Source organism: Marmota marmota, unplaced genomic scaffold (genome assembly GCF_001458135.2).
Source record: "Marmota marmota marmota unplaced genomic scaffold, marMar, whole genome shotgun sequence".
Classification (NCBI taxonomy): Eukaryota; Metazoa; Chordata; class Mammalia; order Rodentia; family Sciuridae; genus Marmota; species Marmota marmota.
Genome location: NW_025999977.1, coordinates 46,124,963 through 46,145,752, shown reverse-complemented (window position 1 = coordinate 46,145,752; position 20,790 = coordinate 46,124,963). Strand labels below are relative to the sequence as shown.

The following is a 20,790-nucleotide window of genomic DNA, read 5'->3' as shown; positions in this document are numbered from 1 at the left end:
ATACATATTCTATTTCATATTCCTTTTTATTTAACCAATTCTCTATTGTGGGACATTTAGTTTCACCTTGTTTTTAATTATAAACAGTGCTTTGATGACTCCTTTTTTAAATCATTGTGAATTCCTATTTCCCTAGAAGAACTTGCTAGAAGTAGGTCTGAATGACTAGGTCTTCTCTGATCCCTGTGTACCATCTATGTTAGCAATTTCCTCTATTAGTGCAGTTTCAGCTACCACCTGTGAACTGCTAATTTCTAAATCTTGTCCCAACCCTGCTCCTGAGCAATACAGCTACATCTGTAGCTGTGCCTTTTGGATTTTCCCTTGAAGGTCACATAGGTACCTCCAGCTTAATCATATCTAAGAACAAACTCAACATCTTCTTTTCAATGAACTATCTCTTTTTTATTCCCTATTTTTGTCATTATTCTCCTGGCCACTCAGGCAGGAAACAAATCTTGACATCCTTCTTCCTCTCTTGTTTCCCTTATATCAAATAAAACGCCAACTTCTGTCCACATCTCCACTAGTTCAAATCTCAAGGTTTATCTCAAATAACCTCCTCATAGAAAGTTTATTCTTCTCTTTCCTGCCAAACAGGACCCCCAAAGGAGAAAGAGAAGAAGACAAAGGAATTATTTATTTGAAGAAATAATGGCTTTAAAGAATTTCCAGGGGGCTGGGGATGTGGCTCAAGCGGTAGCGCGCTCGCCTGGCATGCGTGCGGCCCGGGTTCGATCCTCAGCACCACATACCAACAAAGATGTTGTGTCCGCCGAGAACTAAAAATAAATAAATAAATAAATAAATAAATAAATAAAAAGAATTTCCAAACATGATGAAATTTACAAACCTACAGATCTAAGAATATCAGTGAACCCAAAGCACAAGAAAGCACATGAAAAAAGCAAAGCAAAAAAAAAAAGCCTGCCTGCCTTAAGGAACATCATAGACAAATTATTCAAAATCAATGCTATAAAAGTATTTAAAATTGCCTGAAGGAAAAAGAAGTCCAATAAAGAGTGACAGCAAATGTCTCATAGAAACAATTCATGCAAGCCTGGAGGGAAAAAAAAATGTTGACCCTAGAATTCTATAACCTGAAAAAATATCTTTTTAAAACAAAGGTCAAATAAAGACATGTCAGACATATAAAAGCCAAAAGAATTCATCCTAGCAGTACCACACAGTAAAAAAGTTTAAAGGAAGTCTCTCTGACAGAAGAAAAATGCTACCAGATGGGACCACAAATCTACATAAAGGAATGAAAAGCACTGGAAATGGTCCTTAAATGAGTACATATGTCATTTTAAAAAAAATATTCCTCACTTTACAAGAGAATTAACTGCTTAACCTAAAATAAGAGTCACAGATCAGAGTCTTCAGAGAAAGAATCTGCAATCTCACTTGAAATTTGGGTTACTTGTAAAAGTTATAATTGGTGAGAAGGCCAGGAATATAAATCAGGTGTTCGATGCCACCTAACTGAATGATGACAGATACAAAGCTCCTTTCTAACAGATGAGGAACAAAGCGACTCTTTCTCTGGTTTCCAGGTCAAATACTTTTCTTCTTCTCAGCCCTTCCTCTAGGCATGGCTTGCTCTCACACACCTCATGATAATATTTGCACAGTGATTTATAGCTTGCCAACCTTCCATGTCGGTTACCTCACTTGATCCTAAAAACAACTAAAAGAGGCACATCAATCAGGGAATTGCATCTTCCTGATTTTACAAATGCAACAACCGAAGCTCAAGTCCCAGATAAATTTCACAGGGTTAAAGAGTAAGTAGCCTGCTGAAGACAAGAACTGAATTTCAGTCTTCTGACTCCAGACCTTGGGCTCATTCCACCATCCCTGTGCTGGAATTTCACACTTTTGGGCAGCATTCATCTTGATTTTAAATTATTTGATCATAGCCAAAATCATGACTATTCCAAGGAACACAGCAACCTCAGGAAAGCAAAGGTATAGTTCTTCCAGTTCACTCTTGGGCACATTCCTTCTTTGAAAGAAGAAAAACAAAGTCCTGAAAATGTCATACCTATCCTTTGCCTACAATGCACATTGGAACAATTAGAGTCACCAAAGTCAGTTCCATTAAAACTGAACAAATTTGTCAAAGTGGGAAAACAGAGGGATTACTGCAACACCAAACAGAGGGAAAAAAACACAATTTATCCATGAATGGATTCTTGGTTTCATAGTGCAAGAACTTTAAATGTGAGGATAGTAAAAGTGCTGGTTATTCCTAATTTATATTGAAAATGATTTAACCACAGTGCTTAGTTTGTAGAGGCAAATTCTTTCATTCAGTGAACATTTATTTCCTTCTCCTCTCAGCTTTGTGTGGTCACTGTGCTAAGTGTTGTGGCTGGAAAAGAGAGAAAGAAGGAGATGCTGGCTCCAAGTTGCTCACCACCAGGGAACCAGGAACCTGATGTACTATGAACTGTAATGAAGATGCATCCTAGGTTCTAGAGTAACTAAGAGATGAGGAAACAGGCCAATTCACTAAAGAATCATTCTCCAAAAGCTAATTCACTGAAAGCCTGTCTGCCAAATTATCAAAGGAGAGAATGCCCAATTTACAGAATTTGCCTAATTTGCCAGAAACTACTTTTAAGCAATAATTTCTTAACATTTCAATATATACATAGATGCATTCTTTTTGGTACTCACTACATCTGCCATTTTGCTAAGCACTTTACACACTGTCTCTCTCATCTTATGGAGTCATTGTGCATAGAAGTAATTTGGCCATGTACAGTCACTGGGTAGACCTGAGATTTAAAACCAAGTTTGTCAGTATCCAACATCTGCTATCTCAACAGCTTCTCTATACAATCTACCTTATAGTATCTACTGGTTTGGGGGAGCTGGAGATGTAGCTCAGTGGTAGGATGCTTGCCGGCATATAAGTAGCTCTGGGTTCAATCCACAGCACCACTAAATACATAAATACCTACTGAGTTTTGGTTATGTGCTATATACACCATACCAGGGACTCTATGCACTTGAGTTATAACACTCATTATTTACAACTCTGTTAGGTTTTACCTAACATTTTTCAGATAAGAAAACAGATTCAGAGAGAAAGTACTATAAGTCATTTCAGGATTCTTACCTGTTTAGGATCCTCCTGTTAACTTCCTTGCCATTCCACGCCATTCCACTAAAGAATAACACAGTCACAGCAATGTCATACAAAGCCCAACCCAATGCCTCTCTGAGCTCAACTCCCACCTTCCTCACATTATTCAAACTCACTGTTTCTGAACACACCAAGCATGCTCCCACAGGTCCTCTGCCCAGGATTTCTCCCTTCATCTCCTTCAGGTCTTGCATGTCCCTTTAATAAGGCCTTTTGGTGGTGTTTAAAACGACACCTTGCCCAACCCCACCAATCATCTGTCTCCCTCTGCTAAAATGAGATCAGGGGTCTTTCTCTTTTTAGTGTTTTTTCTATACAACATTTCTTGCACTTGGAACAAAACACATGCTCCAAATACATTGCTTGAATTAAACTTTTGCTCCAGATTATAGAGAATTGTGAAGTGGATATTGGACACTAAACTAGATATCCTTGAGGCCACATTCTCCATTACATTACATTGCCAACGATGCCTGGGAGAAGGTGCGTGCTGGTGAGCTCAAATTTGGGAACATAGACTTCTTAGGACTCTTGAGGTGACAGGGTGGACACACTTGCAACTTTTCTGTAGAGTTTAAAACCACATTTTTATCAGTAAGTGAAAGTTGAGAAAGTGAGGCAAGAGGGCCCAAGCCAGGACACAGGATAGGATGGAAACAAAAAGAGGATGTGGGTAAAAGAGCTGTAGAAGAAATGAAATGGACGGAAAAGACATGTGAACAGTAAAATGTCTTGAAAGCCATATATGTGCACATAGATATATCTATGTTGTTTAAATTTTACTTTATTGCATTAAGAACACTTCATGAGATCTGCTCTAACAGATTTCTAATTGTACATTACCATTGACTATGTACTATAAATTAATTGCCTTATTCATCTTAATCAAAACTTTATGTCCACTGATTAGTAACTACCCATCATTGCCCTCTCCCACAAGCCCCTGGAAGCCAACATTTCACTCTTGAATTTTGTAAATCTATTTCAGATACCACTTGTAAGTGGAATCATGCAATATTTATCTCTGCCTTTTTTCACTTAACCATAATATCTTCAAGATTCATTCGTGTTATATTACAGAACTTTTTTTTAAGGGCTGAATAGTATCGCACTTTATGTATATACTACCTTTACTTTATTGATTCACCTATCAATAAACACTTTGCTTTCACTGGTTATTTCCATGTCGGTTACTGTGAATGGTGCTGTGATAAATTGGGAGTCCTTCTCTATTTGGGATACTGATTTCAACTGTTTTGGTGTAACATCCAGAAGTGGGATTGCTGGATCATATGGTCATTCTGTTGTTAATTTTTTGAGGAATCTCCCCACTTTTCTCATAGCTGCTGTACCACTTTGCATTTCTACCAACAGCATATATTCAGATATTTAATATACTCTCACCACTAACAAAACTCTAGCAGGAGTTTGACTACTGTTTGAGTCAGCCTTTTTTGCTGCTGTAACCAAAAGACTTGAAAAGAACAATTAGAAGGGGGAAAGTTTATTTGGGGGCTCATGGTTTCAGAGATCTCAGTCCAGAGATGGCCAACTCCATTGCTCTGGGTCAGCAGTGAGGAATAACATCATGGCCAAAGTGTGTGGCAGATGATAGCAACTGGGAACAAGGCACCCAGGAAGCAGAGTGAGAGTTCCTCCACTCTACAAGGAGAAAATATACCCAAAGTCATGCCCCCAGGGACCCACCTCCTCCAGCCACATCCTATCTCACTCAATTATCATCCAGTTAATCCCTAACAGGGATTAATGCACTGATTAGTTAAAAACTACCCAATCATTTCCATTCTAAGATTTTTTGCATTCACACTTGGAACTTTTGGGGGACAACTCATATCTAAACCGTAGCTAACATTTATTTATTGCTTAGTGTGGTCCTTAACACAGAATTTAATCACTACAAAAATTTGGTAGATCTCATATGAGGCTTCCATTTCAGTTTTTATGCAGATACAAGTGAGTCCAGCAGAAGACTCATCCTTGATTCTTAAATATTCTACCACTATAGATATCAGAAAAAGGTCTTGCACTATGGGAAACTGGGTATATTCCCAGATATTTCCTTTCTAAAATAAGCTGGTTTTCTGTTTGGTATTGAGTTTACAATTCTACTCTCCCTTTCAAAGATGTGCACTTCTCCATGTGTTCATATGGTGTGTATAAAGTCACTACTGCTGGATTCTTAGCAAGATGAAAGGTTTCCAGGGCAAAATTTAAACTGTGGTACCCATAAATTGCAGTTTGCTTTCTCTTTGGTTCCCCAACCTCTTTAAAAGCTGTATACATTCAAGATGTGCAACATGCTCTTTTCATATACATAACAAAGTGATTACTACTCCATCACTTTCTATGGCTATCTGTGTTGTGGTAAGAGAATACCCACTTAGAAATTCACGTATATATAAACTATAGTCCTTGCACTACACCATCAGATCTCTAGGTTTATTCATTGGATGTCTAGACTTATTGGTTTCCCTCTGATCTGATCAATCAACTGATGTATTTTAATTTGAATTATTCTTCTTGAAGTAATTCATCACCTAGTGAAAGGATTATAACACAAAACCACCGGTTGGTACAGTAATCACATTTTTTTAGCAAACCATCAACGTTAGATATTTCTGGCCTGATTCAAGAAATATCTTCACTTTAACTTCAAGCAGTAGTCCTCCACTATTGGATTAAAAATGCTTCCAAAATAAGCCTAGCTTTGTATCCATACATTACAGGAGTCTGAGTACAGTCACACACCACATGCTTCTTTCAAGCAGACTACATATATTACCATCGTCTCGTAAGATTCGAATGGAAGTGAAAAACGATCACCTGGTAACATGCTGTAGCTCTTGGAACATCCAGGGCAATGCAGTGTGCATTCGTCTGCAGCCAATGCTGATGTAAACAAATCCACCAATTTGCCAATCATGTAAAATAGCACAATTATGTACAATAACCCTTGATAATGACTAGATTACTGGTTTATGTATTTACTACACTTGTTATTTTAGAATGTATTCCTACTTTCAAAAAATTTATGCTGACAGCAGCTTTGTATCTTGACTGTAATCAAGAGGCACACTGAGTGACTGGCCTATACCACCAAGGTTTGTGGGAGCACACTCTGATGTTCATACAAGGAAATCACCTCCCTAATCACTTCTAAGAATGTATCTGTCATTAAGCTCAAGTATGACTGTATATTGTAACAGAAAATTTGGATTTTATCTACAAAAAAAGTTTTGAAAAAGGACAATAGTAAATATTTAAGAGATTTATTAAAGCATCTTATCACAAAGATGGAAACATACAAATTAGAAACATGCAATCATCATCTTCCACAGTCCAGTCAAATGTTATATATCTTTCCTGTTTTTACAGCTAGCTGAAAACTTCAGATCTTATACCCAATTCACTCATCCTGAATACTGAATTCAATCTTCCTGAAATTATCCAGGGCAGCAAATAACCAAGATACAAACCATTATATAAAGAAAGTGCAAAGTTAAAAAAGAAAATATGTGGAGAATACTCCCTCCCCACCCCCAGTTAAAGGCATACAATGGCACTTTGTTCTTTTTATGCTAGATTGTCTTTGAAAAGTATTAAATTGTAATAGTCTTAACAAAAAACAAAAAGACTTAATGAATGTCCAAAAAGCTTCTTAGTGTTTGAAAATAAATGCTTAGACAAAAGACAATGTATTTTATATCAAACAAGTTTGAAGAGCCCTGTAATGCAGCACTCTGTAAAATAAACAAGACAAGAAGCTGGTATAGGATTTATTGACAGAGGCAGAGCGTCTTCAGGCAGGTAAGTAAGGAGGCGGTGGTTCCTTCTCAGGCATCTTCACTGCCATTTCGTAGGTTGGCAAAACATACTAAAAAGACAGAAAAAAACTACATGAAACTTGAAATTCTTTCTGAAATGATTTTCAGCTTTCATACTATCTCCTAATAAAGGTACACAAACCTACAGAGAAGAGCAGAAGAAACTGTTAGCTCAACAATTCCCAGGAATAGAGATGCCTGAAAAACAGGCAACTTTCCACGCAACTGAGATCTGACCTATGTTTGCTAGACATGATGGATTAAGGCTGGAAACAACAAGAATTTTAACTGATTCTGACCAACTCTGAGGCAACAAGGATTTCTTGACAGGCAGTAGTTGTCCCTGCTCTCCCCTTGTTCCAATAAAGAATCAGTGCCAATGACATCTCAGGAATTGAGGATTTGGGTGACAGGGCCCCACTGAACCACACTATAGGAAGCCTCCAGTAAGACGCTGGAGTCTGTTTCATCAGAATCTGTTTGTAGTCAAAGGAGCATGAACCTCCACCATATCCTCTAGGGTGCCAGGCATATCTTTATAGGGAGGTGGCATTCTAACCTTGTGTTGAAAATCTGGAAAGATAGTTTGGTAGCAATTAGAGGGCTCTGAGACACAGTCCTCCTCAACAGACTCCAGAACCCACCAGTCATTGCCCCATAGACAGATTAGCTCCTCCTTGGATCACAGGGTTTTTTTTTTTTTTTTAACAATGTAAATTTCAGTTAACAGTATTCTAATCCATCCACAGAAGCCCCACAGGCTAAACGAGCTTAGCACAGTTGTTTCTATCTTATGCCGCCCACAAACACAGCACTTACGGGGACCACTAATGAATAAACTTAACAGACAACTGGACACAATGGGCAGTGTAGGGACTGTCTAGCCTGTGTACCCAGGATTCCAACTGGGAAATGCTAAATCCTATGGAATTTAAGCTATTCATGCCCCAAACCAGAGTCATGGCACAGAAAAGAAAGTTAAACTTCACGTTCTTTTGGAACCATTAATAACGGCTAGCATTATTTTAACATAAGAAACAGCAGTTAACCTGTGGAGGTGCTTCAAAGGCAGGGTACACAGCAATCTCTGGCACATTTCTGTTGTTGATATATTTGTAGCAGTTCCAAACACAGTTAATTAGATAAGCCTGAAAAGATAGAGACAAAATTTACCAGAAACTCAACAGATTACATTTTAAGAATACAAACAAAAGCTGGGTGTGGTGACATGGCTTTTAAATGCAGGTGACATCCAACACTGTCCCACCATGTTCTCCATCAGAATCTAGCACCAGACAGGCCCTTTTCAACTCCTGGTCCTCATTTAAATGTCAGAAGTTTCCTAAAGAAACTAGAGTTGGGGTTTCAACTTAGGTCTATTAACCCCTGTGTTGCAAAGGAAATTCTGAGGTTGTGAATGCTGGAAATTGTAACAGATTTCCAATACAAATCATGAACCACTTTCAAAAACAGAAAAGTTTCTTCACTTGTGGAATTATCTTGACACTTTCAACCCTTCTCTGGCAACAAGACAGAGGATGCTTCTGGAAGCTACCTCTACTACTTTTAAACATTGTCACCATTAAGTCCTCAAGCTACTGTGTCCTCTGAGGAGATAAGGCAATGAAAAGGTTATAATAGGCAGTGTTAAGTCTCACCAGCTACCTACAGATTTAGCAACTTACCTTAAAAATGATAAATACCACAAAGAACACAAGAACAATGAATAGCAGGCAGCTGGAGTCCAATGCCAAGAGGTCATCTTTGTAGGGAAAATCAGGCTATTAAAAAACAGACATACACAAGCAATTTACAATTCAGTCAGGGCACCTGGACTCTGTAATAATCTAGGGAGCATTTTAAGAAAACAAACAAAAGCTGGGTGTGGTGATGCATGGCTTGGGAGGCTAAGGTGGGAGGATCTCAGTCTCAGCAACCCAGCAAGTCCCTGAGTAATTCAGGATTACTGTCTCTAAATAAAAAATTCAGGATGTGGCTCAGTGCTGGGTTCAATCCCCAGTACCAAATAAGATAAAATAAAAGGCACCAAAGTCAGAAGTGATAGTCTAATAAAACCTTATAAACAGGCTTCAACAGGGATAATGAATTAAAGCTGTGCTTTTAAGTCCCATTATCTTTAATTACTTTAAAATACACTTGTTTAAATATCCAGAATATTCCTTAAATAGTCCAAACTAAGCTTATTTTCTCCTAACTTTCTATAAAGTAATATGAAGATGTTGTCTGGGATAATGAATTAAAGCTGTCACACAGTCACAATAAGAACTTAGACTGATACTGTATAGTGGGGCAGGTGACACTGGGCTGAAGTGGCTAAGTAAGACTTTCCTGAAAGAGTTTTGAAAGGAGGTGTGGAATTTGTTTTTATAGCTAAAAACTATAAATGCCTATAAAGACAAAACACCATCTTGCTGGTATTTGGTAGAATACAACCTCCTATATGGAACCCAGGATTTGTCCCTAGGTCAGTAAAGATATACCTAACTCCATTAGGCAGTTAGTCCTGGAGAAAATAACTTTTCTGAAAGCAGTTTGTCTCAACTCTTCATCAGGCAAAAAGAAGGCACTCCACAGGTCAAAGAGCCAGGCACAACTATACAATTTACTGTAGACATACTATGTTCTACTGAGAAGGATCAGCTATATTCATTCAAATACTCAACCTTGGCTGTGAGCAAAGCAATGAGCTAAGTGTGGGGAGAAAGCATTAGAAAAGAAGAAGTCAGGATTTATAAGCTGGCCAACAAAGGCAGTACATGAGATTAAGTGAATCAAATAGAGGTGGGGAAATGGTGGATAAAAGGAAGAGCAAATTCATTTTGTACCTTTGCATGTATTGAATGTAGCCAGTGCGTGGGAGAAGGTTATGCTAAGGTTGTTAGACTAAAAGGCAGGGGCCCCACTTGTGATTTTTTAAGCCAGAGATGACATGACCAGAGAACAGTTCTTAAGAAGCTTCTAACTACAGGTGATCAAGCCACAGGCCTTGTCCTCAGCTACTCTCTTCTGCTTCAACATCTGCTGCTTTCTCACCTGCCATCTGTGTGCCGGCCACCATGGCCATCTCTCAGTTCCTTGACTGTATCATGTTCCTTCTTGCCTCAAGGACTCATATTTCTCTAAAACATTTTCATCATCTCTCTGGACTCCACACCTCCTTTCAAAACTCTTTCAGGAAAGTCCTACTTGGCTACTTCAGCCCAGTGTTACCTGCCCCACTATATAGCATTAATCTAAGTTCTTATTGTGACTGTGTGACAGCTCTAATTCATTATCCCAGACAACATCTTCATATATCTTACCCCAAACATATCGTATGTTCCCTAAAGTGAGGGAAGTCAACTTTGTGTTCACACCATTCACCAATGGTGTCTGGCATAGGGCTAAGAACATCATAGGCACTCAGCTGTTTGCTATGAATGTCTATAAAGACAAAACACCATCATTTAATGAGCACCAAATACGGTCAAATTATTATACCTGTAGTATATAGTTAAAAAAAAAAAACCACTGAATTACTTCTTCCGCATGACCCACCTTTAAGAATTTGCAATACTGAACTGTATTTTCATCTTATCAGGTTTTAACATAATACTTTAAGACACTTGAAAAAACATGGGGGTACTTAAAAACAGAACCTAAGGATATCTCAGAATAGCAATTAAAATATTTTACTTAAAATAAAAAAAATAGTTTAATTAACACACACTTACTAATTGATCCAGATATTCTTTGATTCTTGGCAAATAAGTGAGAGAACTGATAGCAACCAGGCAACTGAGAACAAAGTCAAAAAGCCGATAACAGAAGAATGGAATCAGCCAACCCACTTGATACTGCAGAAGAAAATGAGCACAGATTTTTAGCAAATGTATGAAATAACTAAGCAGATTCAGTAAAGTTCAAACTCTAAAAGCTGAAAAGACGGCATACTTACAGAAATTGCTCCATATACCAGCATTGAACTGATGATAAACATAAGAACAGAGACGGCAAAAAGGACACAGGCATTATCTAAGAAAACAAAAACAAATATCAATTAAGCTACTTATACAACAAAACAAAATACTTAATTAAAAAAACAAAACGTTTTACAGTTAGCCAAAGGGTTAAAATGTAAATATTTTCAAAATTAGCTATGAAAAGATCAAGGGCCAAGCAAGACAGGAAAACAACAAAACACACCTAAGTCTCAGAATTAAAAAATGAATCTTGAGAAACTCATTCAAGCTCTTATTTGTTAATTGCTGCAATAATCTCTAATATTTGTTTAGGGTGCACAAGAACTACGTGGTCTGCTAGGAAGACAGGTGTCTATGCCTTTACAAGTTCAAAAATCTGAAGATGTGTAAACAGGAAAATACAATACAACATGGCAAGTGCTGTACCAGAAGCAGCAATGATGAGCTTGGCCTCGAGAATCATGAAAACATATGAAAGAAATGACGTAAGTTTGGTCTTATGACATGAATAGGGTTTAACTGGAAGGAAAACCTGGTATTTGCTGTATTAAACAGAAAACTACAGCTGCTACCTCTTGCCTCAGGTAAAATGTCACCTGAAATTCAGTTTTCCATTAATTCCTCCTCCCAAACATTTAAATTCATTACTCCTGCACTCTGGCTTCTCTGTACATGCAGATCTATTTTCTTCTTGGTGCCTCAATTCTTTCTCCAGACTGTTCCAACCCTCCCTCTCCCACGTTCACTAATTTTTTCAGAAAGGACTCAAACCACACTTGATTTTTTTATTTTTCTGGCACACATCTATAATTAATTTTGTAACTACAGAGAGATATTAAGAAACTGAAGGACATTAGTAATGATGATTAAAATTACTACTAAATTTTCATATCACTGGATACATATATATATATATGTGTGTGTGTGTGTGTGTGTGTGTGTAATCTCACCACTGAGCAGTACAAACATCCTCAGTATTTGGCACTAAATATCAGATCTCTTATCTTTTCTTGAGGAATATTGAATAGCAGAATACTAAGGATTTAAGGGACTTTTCTGCTGTGGGACACAGAATGTCACTTATAAGAATTCAGTTATAAACAAAATGTGAAGTTCAACAGGATATTGGTATTAACAAACTTCGAAGTTTAGAATTCAAATAATCCATTTTTAAGAATCTGTTATGGGAAACTGCATGCTTATTTTGATTTCTGAAGTTCTGAAACAATGATGTTCAGAATCCTTCACTGGATTAATAAATAACAAGGCATCTAATGCCTGCAATGACAGACACTCCAGTACTTGTGAATTAATAAAACAAACAAAACATAAGGGTTAAACAAAAACTTCAGGATTCCAACCACTATGACATTCAGGTTCTCCCCGTAGCTAACACATTTCCAAAGCAAAAGTGGATGAGGTTAGATGCATATTTGAAAAAGAGCTTGCATATGTTGTGAAAGTGATTTGTATATACTGACTGCCAATCCTGTTTAGCTGAGTAGAAATAATCACAAAAATCATTATTTAAAATTGGTCATCAAGTCAATGATCAGTAATTTATTGGGTTTGTGGAAAAGCCATCCAAAGAAACAAAAACTATCATACAACTAAGAACTATAAATTTTTATTCTCTTAAAAATGGGAGCTTTAGTACAATTATAATCAACAAAAATATAATAATGAATGCCATCTGATTTCCTTTAAAGCAGTTAGAATATTCACGCAATATGCGGTAAACCCACGACTTTACAGATATAGCCCAGTAAGCATTTCAATAAACATTAAATCCCTTTTCTAGGTGTCATTTTTAGAGAAACATACATGCCAGAGTAAATGATGACATTGGCAGGTTAATTAAAATTTTATGACCTAGAGTAAAATTTTGAAATTATAAAAAATAGCTGAAATTTTTTACTGTTCTTTTGGGTTTTCAAATAAAAACAGACTATTGGGAAAAAATAAATGCCAAAAAGGACTATTTATAATATGTTCTTATTATTTCTCCTACCACAGTTGACAAAACAATTAAAGAATTTAATCTAAGAAGAATCACTTTTTAAAAAACCATTGATGGGGCTGGGGATGTGGCTCAAGCGGTAGCGCGCTCGCCTGGCATGCGTGCGGCCCGGGTTCGATCCTCAGCACCACATACAAACAAAGATGTTGTGTCCGCTGAAAACTAGAAAATAAATATTAAAATTCTCTCTCTAAAAAAAAAAAAAAAAAAAAAAACCCGATTGAAAAATCGAATAGTAAAAGCATATAGATTATTAGTGATAGGGACAAGGAGAAAAATAAAAGGAGGTGGAATAAAGTGGTCAGGAAGCCCCCCAGATGCAAAGTGTGACCCTAAGAACATGAGATGTTTGGGAGAAAAGCAGGGAACAACNTATTAAATCTCTTATCAGTTTGCAATTATTTTCTCCATTCTGAATGCTGTCTCTTCACTCTGTTGATATTTCTTTTTGTAGTTTTTATTTGATGTAATTCCATTTGTTTTTCTTTTGTTGCCTGATTACATTCTTGTCCAAAGCATTGTCCAGACTGTCTGTGTTTTCCCGTATTTTCTTCTAGTACTTTTATAGTTTCGGGTTTTACATTTAAGCCTCTAATCCATTTTAAGGGTTTTTCTGTTTGTTGGTTCATGGTGAGAGTTAGGGGTGTAATCTTATTCTTTCATATGTGGACATCCAGTTTTCCTAGTATCATTTATTGAAGGTTGTGTTACCCAGATGTGTTCTTAGCTCATTGGTTAAAAATCACTTGGCTGTTAAGTGTGTGCACTTATTTGGGGGTTTTTATTCTGTTCTATCAGTCTGTTTCTATTTTTATACAGTACCACGATGTTTTGGTTACTACTGCTTTGAAGTATATTTTGAAGTTGAGTAGTATCATGCCTCCAGCTTTGTTCATTTTTGCTCAAGACTGCTATATGATCTTTTGTAGTTCCATGTAAATTTTAGGATTTTTCCATTTCAGCGAAAGATGACATTATTTTAATAAGGGTTGCATTAAATCTGTAATGGCTTTAGCAGTTTGGACATTTTAACAATACTAATTCTTCATAAACACAGGGAGTCTTTCTATTTGTTTTCTCTTCAATTTCTTCCATCAGCATCTTATAGTTTTCACTGTTGAGGTCTTTCACCTTGGCTTTTTGTTTTGTGTAGCTACTGATTTTTCTAAATTGATTTATATCATGAAGCTTTAATTTAATTCTAAAAAGTTTTCTCAAGGTATTTATGATTTTCTACATATATGACTCTGTCATCTGCAAACAGGGACAATTTGACTTCCTCCTTCCCAATTTGTATGTTCTTTATTCCTTTCTCTTACTTGACTGCTCTAGCTAAGACTCTTCCTACTTCACTGAACTAAAGGATTAAAGCAGGCATCCCCATCTGGCTGCAGATCTTACCATCCAGCATGTATTAGCTGTTGGTTTATCACATGTGGCCCTCACTATGTTGAGGTATTTTCCTCCTATACCTAATTTGTTGAATTTTTTATAATGAAAAGATAATGAATTTTATCAAATGTTTCTGTATCTATTAAAACACTCATTACGGGTTTTGTCCTTGATTCTGTTGATATATCACACTTAACTGATCTATCTGCATGCTGAACCATTCTTGCATCTGTAGGATGAATCCACTTGATCACAGTGAATTAATTATCTTTTAATGTGCTGATGAATTTGGTTTGTGTTTTGTTAAGAATTTTTGCAATGTTTATCAAGAACACACTCTGTAGTTTTTTTGTGAGCATCTCTATCTCATTTTGATCAAGGTGATACTGACCATGTAGACTGAGTTTGGCAGAATTCCTTTCAATTTTCTAAAATAATTTGCAAAGAATTGGTATTAATTCTTCTTCAAGCATTCTACAAAATTCAGCAGTGGAACTATACAGGTCCTAGACTTTGTTGAGTCTTCTTATTACTGATTTAATGTCATTAATTGTTAATCATCTCTTCAAGCTCTATTTTCATGGTTCAACTTTGGTAGGTCATATGTTCAAAAAATTATTCATTTCTAGGTTTTCCAATTGGCATACAGTTGTAAGAGTCTCTTGTGATCCTTTGTATTTTTGTAATATCAATTGTAATGTTTCCCTTTTCATCTCTGATTGAGTCTTTTTTTTCTTAGACTAACTAAGGCTTTGCCAATTTTGTTTACCTTTTCAAAAAAATCAACTCCTTTTTTTGGTCTGTTTTTGTCTCTATTTCTTCTCTGATCTTTACTATTCTCTTTTTCTACTGGCTTTGGGTTTAGTTTGTTCTTGTTTTTCTAGTTCCTTGAGAGGTAACGTTAGCTTTTTTGAGAATGTCCTACTATCTTGATATAAGCATTTACTGCTATAAATGTACCTCTCAGCACTGCTTTTGCTGCATTCCATAGGTTTTGGTAGTTTCCATTTTCATTTGTTAAGAAATGTTTTCATTTCCTCACACCCAGGTTGTTCCAGGAGAATGGTGTTTAATTCTCATGACTTCCATTGTTCCTCCTATTATTATCTCTAGTTTTATGGACTGTCAATAGGAAAGGTTTTTTTTTTTTAATTTTGTTTTAATTAGTTACACATGACAGTACAATGATCTTAACATATCATACATTTGAATCAGATGGGGTATAATTTCTCATTTTTCTGAGTGTACAGGTAGCAGAATCACATTGGTCATTCGGTCACTTATATACATACAGCAATAATAATGTCTATTTTATTCTGCTGTCCTTCCTTTCCCCCCTTCCCCTCCCCTCCCAGCACTTCTCTCTACTCAATCTAATGTGACATACTTCTTTTTTTTCCTCACTTTGTCATACATGTGTTCTGTATAATGATGAGGGTCTCCTTCCATCTTCCGTGCAATTCCCCTTCTCCCTCCCTTTCCCTCCCACCTCTCTTCCCTATTTAGTGATAATCTTCTTCTTATGCGCTTCCTCCCTACCCCAATTTGAGTCACACCCCCACCTTAAATCAGAGAAGACATTCAGGGAAAGTTTTTTGATAGGATTTACTTTTTAAAAATTTGTTGGGACTTGATTTGTGGCCCAACATATGATATATCCTGGAGAATGGGGTACTTTAAAAAAAATCATTATTTTAAACAATATACTGCTTCAGAGCACCATGATAAGGGTTTTACAGGCAGAGAGCACCTCTAGGAGAACAGTCTACAAAACTAAGCAAAGAAGTGCTATTTAATAGAGACTAAAACTATCTTAAGAAGAAAATTTTAATGTATACAAAAAAGTATTGTTGTGGGGCTGGAGTTTGGCTCAGTGGTAGAGCACTTGCCTGACATGTATGAGGCCCTTGGTTCGATCCTCAGCACCACATATAAATAATTTTAAAAAAAGATTCATTGGCAACTAAAAAAAAAAATATTAAAAAAGTTGTTGTTTATTCTGATGTGAGAAATAAGAAAAAAGATAATCATACTAATGTTTAATAATTATATACAGTAGGTATTTAGAAACTTTGCCAAGTACACAGTGAGGAAACCAGATCCCCTCTAGCTAGGAAGTACAGAAAGTTTTGCCATAAAAATATTTGAGCTAACCATTAAAAAATTATCTGGAATTAGCAAATGTTGTCAATAGTTGAGGTGGGTGATAAGTAAACAGAGACTTCTATTTCTCTACCTTTGCATGTCTGAAAATTTCCTAAATAAAGTCTTTAAAAAGCGATTTGGGGAAGAGCAGTTCAGGGGAAGAAAGAGCATGTTCAATGGCACTGAAGCACAAAACAGCAGGTGAAAGGGAAGACACTAGTTTCAAGCTCTACTTAGAGGAGTTGGGTGAGGACTGGAGAGGACACTGCTTGAGGCAATCTGTCTTCACTTCTCTCCCAAGTACCTAAAATTAGATTATTTACAGAGATGCTCATGAAAAATTAGCTACATATTAAGTCTTCCCAAGACTTAACATTACAAATGGATTTAATATTCCAAGACTTAACATTACAAGTTCTCAAAACATGTTCTTGTAGTATACTATTAATTGTAAAGAAGGAAACTTTCTGCAGCTGATTTTTAAGCCCTTTTAAAATCATTCAATAAAAATTTGAGCCTATACCTCATTAGAAACTTGTTTAAAATAATCTGGTTTCAAATTATTTAATAAACAACAGAAAAAACAATTTTAGAACTGCAAGAATTTAAACTTGCACTCATTCTGAAATTTCTTCTTAACCAGGCATTAAGCCAGGCATGCTTTTTAAATCTGAAACACTTAACGTTAACACTTCAGGACCAGTACATCTGGCACACGTAATTGGTCCTGGCTTTCTCTATGTCCCACAGAACTATTCAAAAACTGTACAATTAATATCTTAGTAGACAGAGTTATAGTCGCCTTAATACTACATTAGTAGAAGCTATAGCTAGAAAGCAATGATACTGGGTCAGACAGAGCCATTGACAGTCTCTAGTCGCGGCAGAAGGGGGCTGCAGTTTCAAGTTCCAAAAGCTTGAAAGGAATCATAACCTCAAAAGCCTTGGCCCAGGTAAACTGAAAAGATTCATAAATATTCTTATAGTGCCTCACCTGGAATGAAAAAAGAGCTACCATGGAGGCTAGGGAGTTAGGGAGGGAGAAAGGGTACCATGACAAAGTAGTAAAGGAAGGAAGTGACATCCTACCTCACTAGGCCCCATCTTATTTTTTCAGTCTTAGTAAAGTGTGGCAAAAAAATGCAGTTTGGACAAATCCTCTTTGTTTAGAGGTATGGGACTACATCTAAATGTTATTTGTGACCCAACTGGGTAGAAATTATCTTTATATGGCTATGGTACTGAAGTTACACTTTTGAAAGTCACCTGCAGTACTGTAAGTAAACCACCAATTACCTTTTTCCAGTTCTTAATCTGATTACAATCTGATATCACTGATCATTATCTCCTTCTCCTTTGTAATAACAAAGTGCTCTAAAGTGCTTTGAAATAACAAAAACATCTTAAGGGCAGATGTCGTGTTCAAGACAACATTTAGCAAGTAACAGAAATACACAAGATAACACAGGGCTCCTGACTTACTCCTGTGTATCTACCAAAACTTTCACACTGAAAATGGTCAATAAATCTTTTATTACTTCAAGACAGATCAATTGGTTTAAGTGGTTTACAACTGCTACTAACCTGAAAAGGTCCATGCAAAGTAAGAACACCTAGGGCAAGTTTTAAAAATTGTGAAAATAAAGCATGGAACAAGATCTTCAACTGGGGGAACAGATTTAAATTCGCTCCCTATTTTATTAAGAATAAATTCCCTTACTAAAGTTTTACTCTCTGCACCTTGAGTTTCCTATTTACAACTTCTACTTTATCCTGCTCTTCTTTTCAATTTTATAAGCTAAAGTCGACAGTGTAAAAAAATCTGCCTGGAAGAGAGTGGAAAGAAATACAGCCAATTACATTTGGATGGCTGAAATAGGGACCACAGTTATTTTCTTCTTGAGGAGTTAGAAGTCCTTTGTTCTTTTGAGTGGAGGCAAGGATCTGAGAAACAACAGGAAGTTTGCAGGAAGAGTCCCAGGCTGTTGGATGGACTCTTGCTAAGCAGGGGGGCAGGTCATTTTCTGGAGGTAATGGGGGTGGGGTAGAGTAAGAGACCAGATAATCCTAAAGGTTTGAATTATTCATTTAGGGGAATGGAATACAGAGTTTAAGGACAAACAAAAGAAATTAAGGATTCAGCCCCTTAGCAAATTGGAGAAGAAACAAAAGGAAGTTAGAAATACAACCTAACTGACTGTTATTAACTATTTGATGTCCAGTATTACAAATCAGTTAAAATAAGAGCCAGTTTCTGAATGAAATGTGATATAATTATACAATACCAATAACACACCTTTCTGAATACAAAAGTACAAGAAACATGAAAATAGGCTTAGCACAAGCAAATAAACCTACACATTCAAGTTTTGCTATTTTCTTTTAAAATGTACATTAAAGAAAATTGCAAAAAATAAATAAATAAACAACAGGACAGTCAGGAACAATGTGGAGGTCAGATAGTCCCTTGAGGGCCAAGAAACAATATCTGCCTGCCTGAAAATGATTTTCATCTGGTGTTTGCCCAAACTGTTACTAATGATTTCAAGACGCTGCGTGGGAAAGTAAGTACAGAAAAAGGCAAAAAGGAGTCTGGGATCAATTTCTCTTTTTTTGCAGTTCACATAATTATCAAAAACTGCACAGTATCACCAATACCACTTCCTCCACCCACACACAAAATCAGTCATTAGGGAAAGTAGCTGAGTCGACAACATGCTAGTCAAAGCATCAGTAAAGTCGTAATAACTTAAAACTACCTAAACAGAATCACATTTTTAGACGTCACAGGCAAATAGCTTTAATATGAACGGATACTGGAAAGACTGGTCAGAAATCACATAAGTATTACTAGTGAACCACTTAATCAACAGCATTGCCCATCTGGTTATGACAGAATCATAAAGATCTTGCAAACCAGAGAATGCCTGCATATTGTGGCCAGAATAGAACAGGCTCTCAACAAAATGTTTCACAAAACGGGGAGCATCTGGTAAGAAAAGCAGGCAGGGGTTGGCTGCACCAGGGAAAAACTGATCAAGTGTAAATCCTGGCAAACTGGTATCACCGCCAAGAGCTCTCAAACAAATTCACAACAGAAGCCTTTCTGCTTACATCACGGTCCAGGACACAAATGAAACTGGGTTAGAGATGGAGCTTTTTGCTTTCCCATCAGACTAGTAAATGTCGAACGAGGCTGCACACATCACTACTTTTTTTTGGGGGGGGGGGGATTCCAGGGAGGGGCCGGAGTTGTAGCTCATGGAAGAGTGCTTGCCTTGCATATGAGGCACTGGATTCGAGTCTCAGCACCATATGTAAATAAATAAGGGCCCATCAACACATATATATATTTAAATTCCAGGGAGCACAAGGTGCGGAGGGAAGAGGGAACTGCCTTTCAGATGGCGGAAGTACAAAAACAATGACCTAATTCCCACCGAAATTTAGCAGCCCCCTCCCTCCATCCGCCTAACCCCGTCTCTCCAAAGCCCACGTTCCTCAACTTCTTGCCACGGAACTATCTCTTGGACAAGTCTCTCTCAAGGTCCCCAGGATGATCGTCCCGGTGCGGACATGGCAACAGCCGCAGCACCGGGTGCTGTAGAACCGGTCGCTGCGGCTCCGCTTGAAAGTCATGGACACCATCGGGTATCTCGCGGGCCGCGTTCTTGGCCAGTCCCTGACAAAAGCTTTCCGCCCCGCGGTTGAACCCAGGGAGCTCAGGCACAGTCTCCAAAGGCAAACGACGCGTCTTCAAGCCCGCCCCTGGTCCAGGCCCTTGCCAGGTCTTTCGCGCCTGCGCACTGAGCACTGAGCGCCACTCTCGCGCGACCTTCGCTTATCAGCTGTTCTTCCACCTTCCGCTGCCCGTAAGCCAATGAGGAACGGTGTATGGACCGGGTCTCCGATTGGGGAAAACCTGGAGATTGACAGGACCTCACGCCCAATAAGAAGGGCTACTCGCCTTAGCGGCATGCGGTCGGTGAGGGCAAGGGCTGCCTTGTGAGTCTAAGGTAGTTTGGGTTGATGGCAACCTGGTAGTTCACCATCCCTCAGAAAGCACCGGTAAGAAACATCTAATGAGAGGAGGGAGAAATTCGATGGAATGGATGGCAGAAAGTGGGCATAAGAGCTTTTCTGAGCGTTGTTGTCCTTGCCACGTTGTCTTTGTCACCGGACTAGGCCGCTCACGTGACCTGTGCGCGCGGCTCGATTGTTGAGCAGGAAGAGGGCGGTGCCTGTGGG

General features: G+C 37.6%; 1 protein-coding gene across 1 annotated transcript; it reads right to left on the bottom strand.

Moving 5' to 3' along the window:
- Nucleotides 1-6,431: 6,431 nt before the first annotated feature.
- Nucleotides 6,432-20,355, bottom strand: Laptm4a (lysosomal protein transmembrane 4 alpha). Its single transcript, XM_048804959.1, has 6 exons — nucleotides 20,056-20,355; nucleotides 10,961-11,062; nucleotides 10,737-10,859; nucleotides 8,688-8,783; nucleotides 8,052-8,150; nucleotides 6,432-7,052 (listed from the first exon to the last, which is right to left on the bottom strand). Exons 1-6 carry the CDS (start codon nucleotides 20,188-20,190, stop codon nucleotides 6,978-6,980), a joined length of 630 nt encoding a protein of 209 aa, XP_048660916.1. The 5' UTR covers nucleotides 20,191-20,355; the 3' UTR covers nucleotides 6,432-6,977.
- Between the last annotated feature and the right edge of the window lie 435 nt (nucleotides 20,356-20,790).

Bases quoted from the DNA above. Each gene is read 5' to 3' on its own strand.
- Laptm4a (XM_048804959.1), bottom strand. From the start codon at position 20,190: ATGGTGTCCATGACTTTCAAGCGGAGCCGCAGCGACCGGTTCTACAGC. The intron at 11,063-20,055 runs GCAAGAAGTTGA...TAAGTAGCTTAA, and splicing joins GTCCAAGAGATAGTTCCGTG to TTGATATTTGTTTTTGTTTT. The intron at 7,053-8,051 runs GTTAACTGCTGT...CTGTCTTTTTAG, and splicing joins CCTTTGAAGCACCTCCACAG to TATGTTTTGCCAACCTACGA.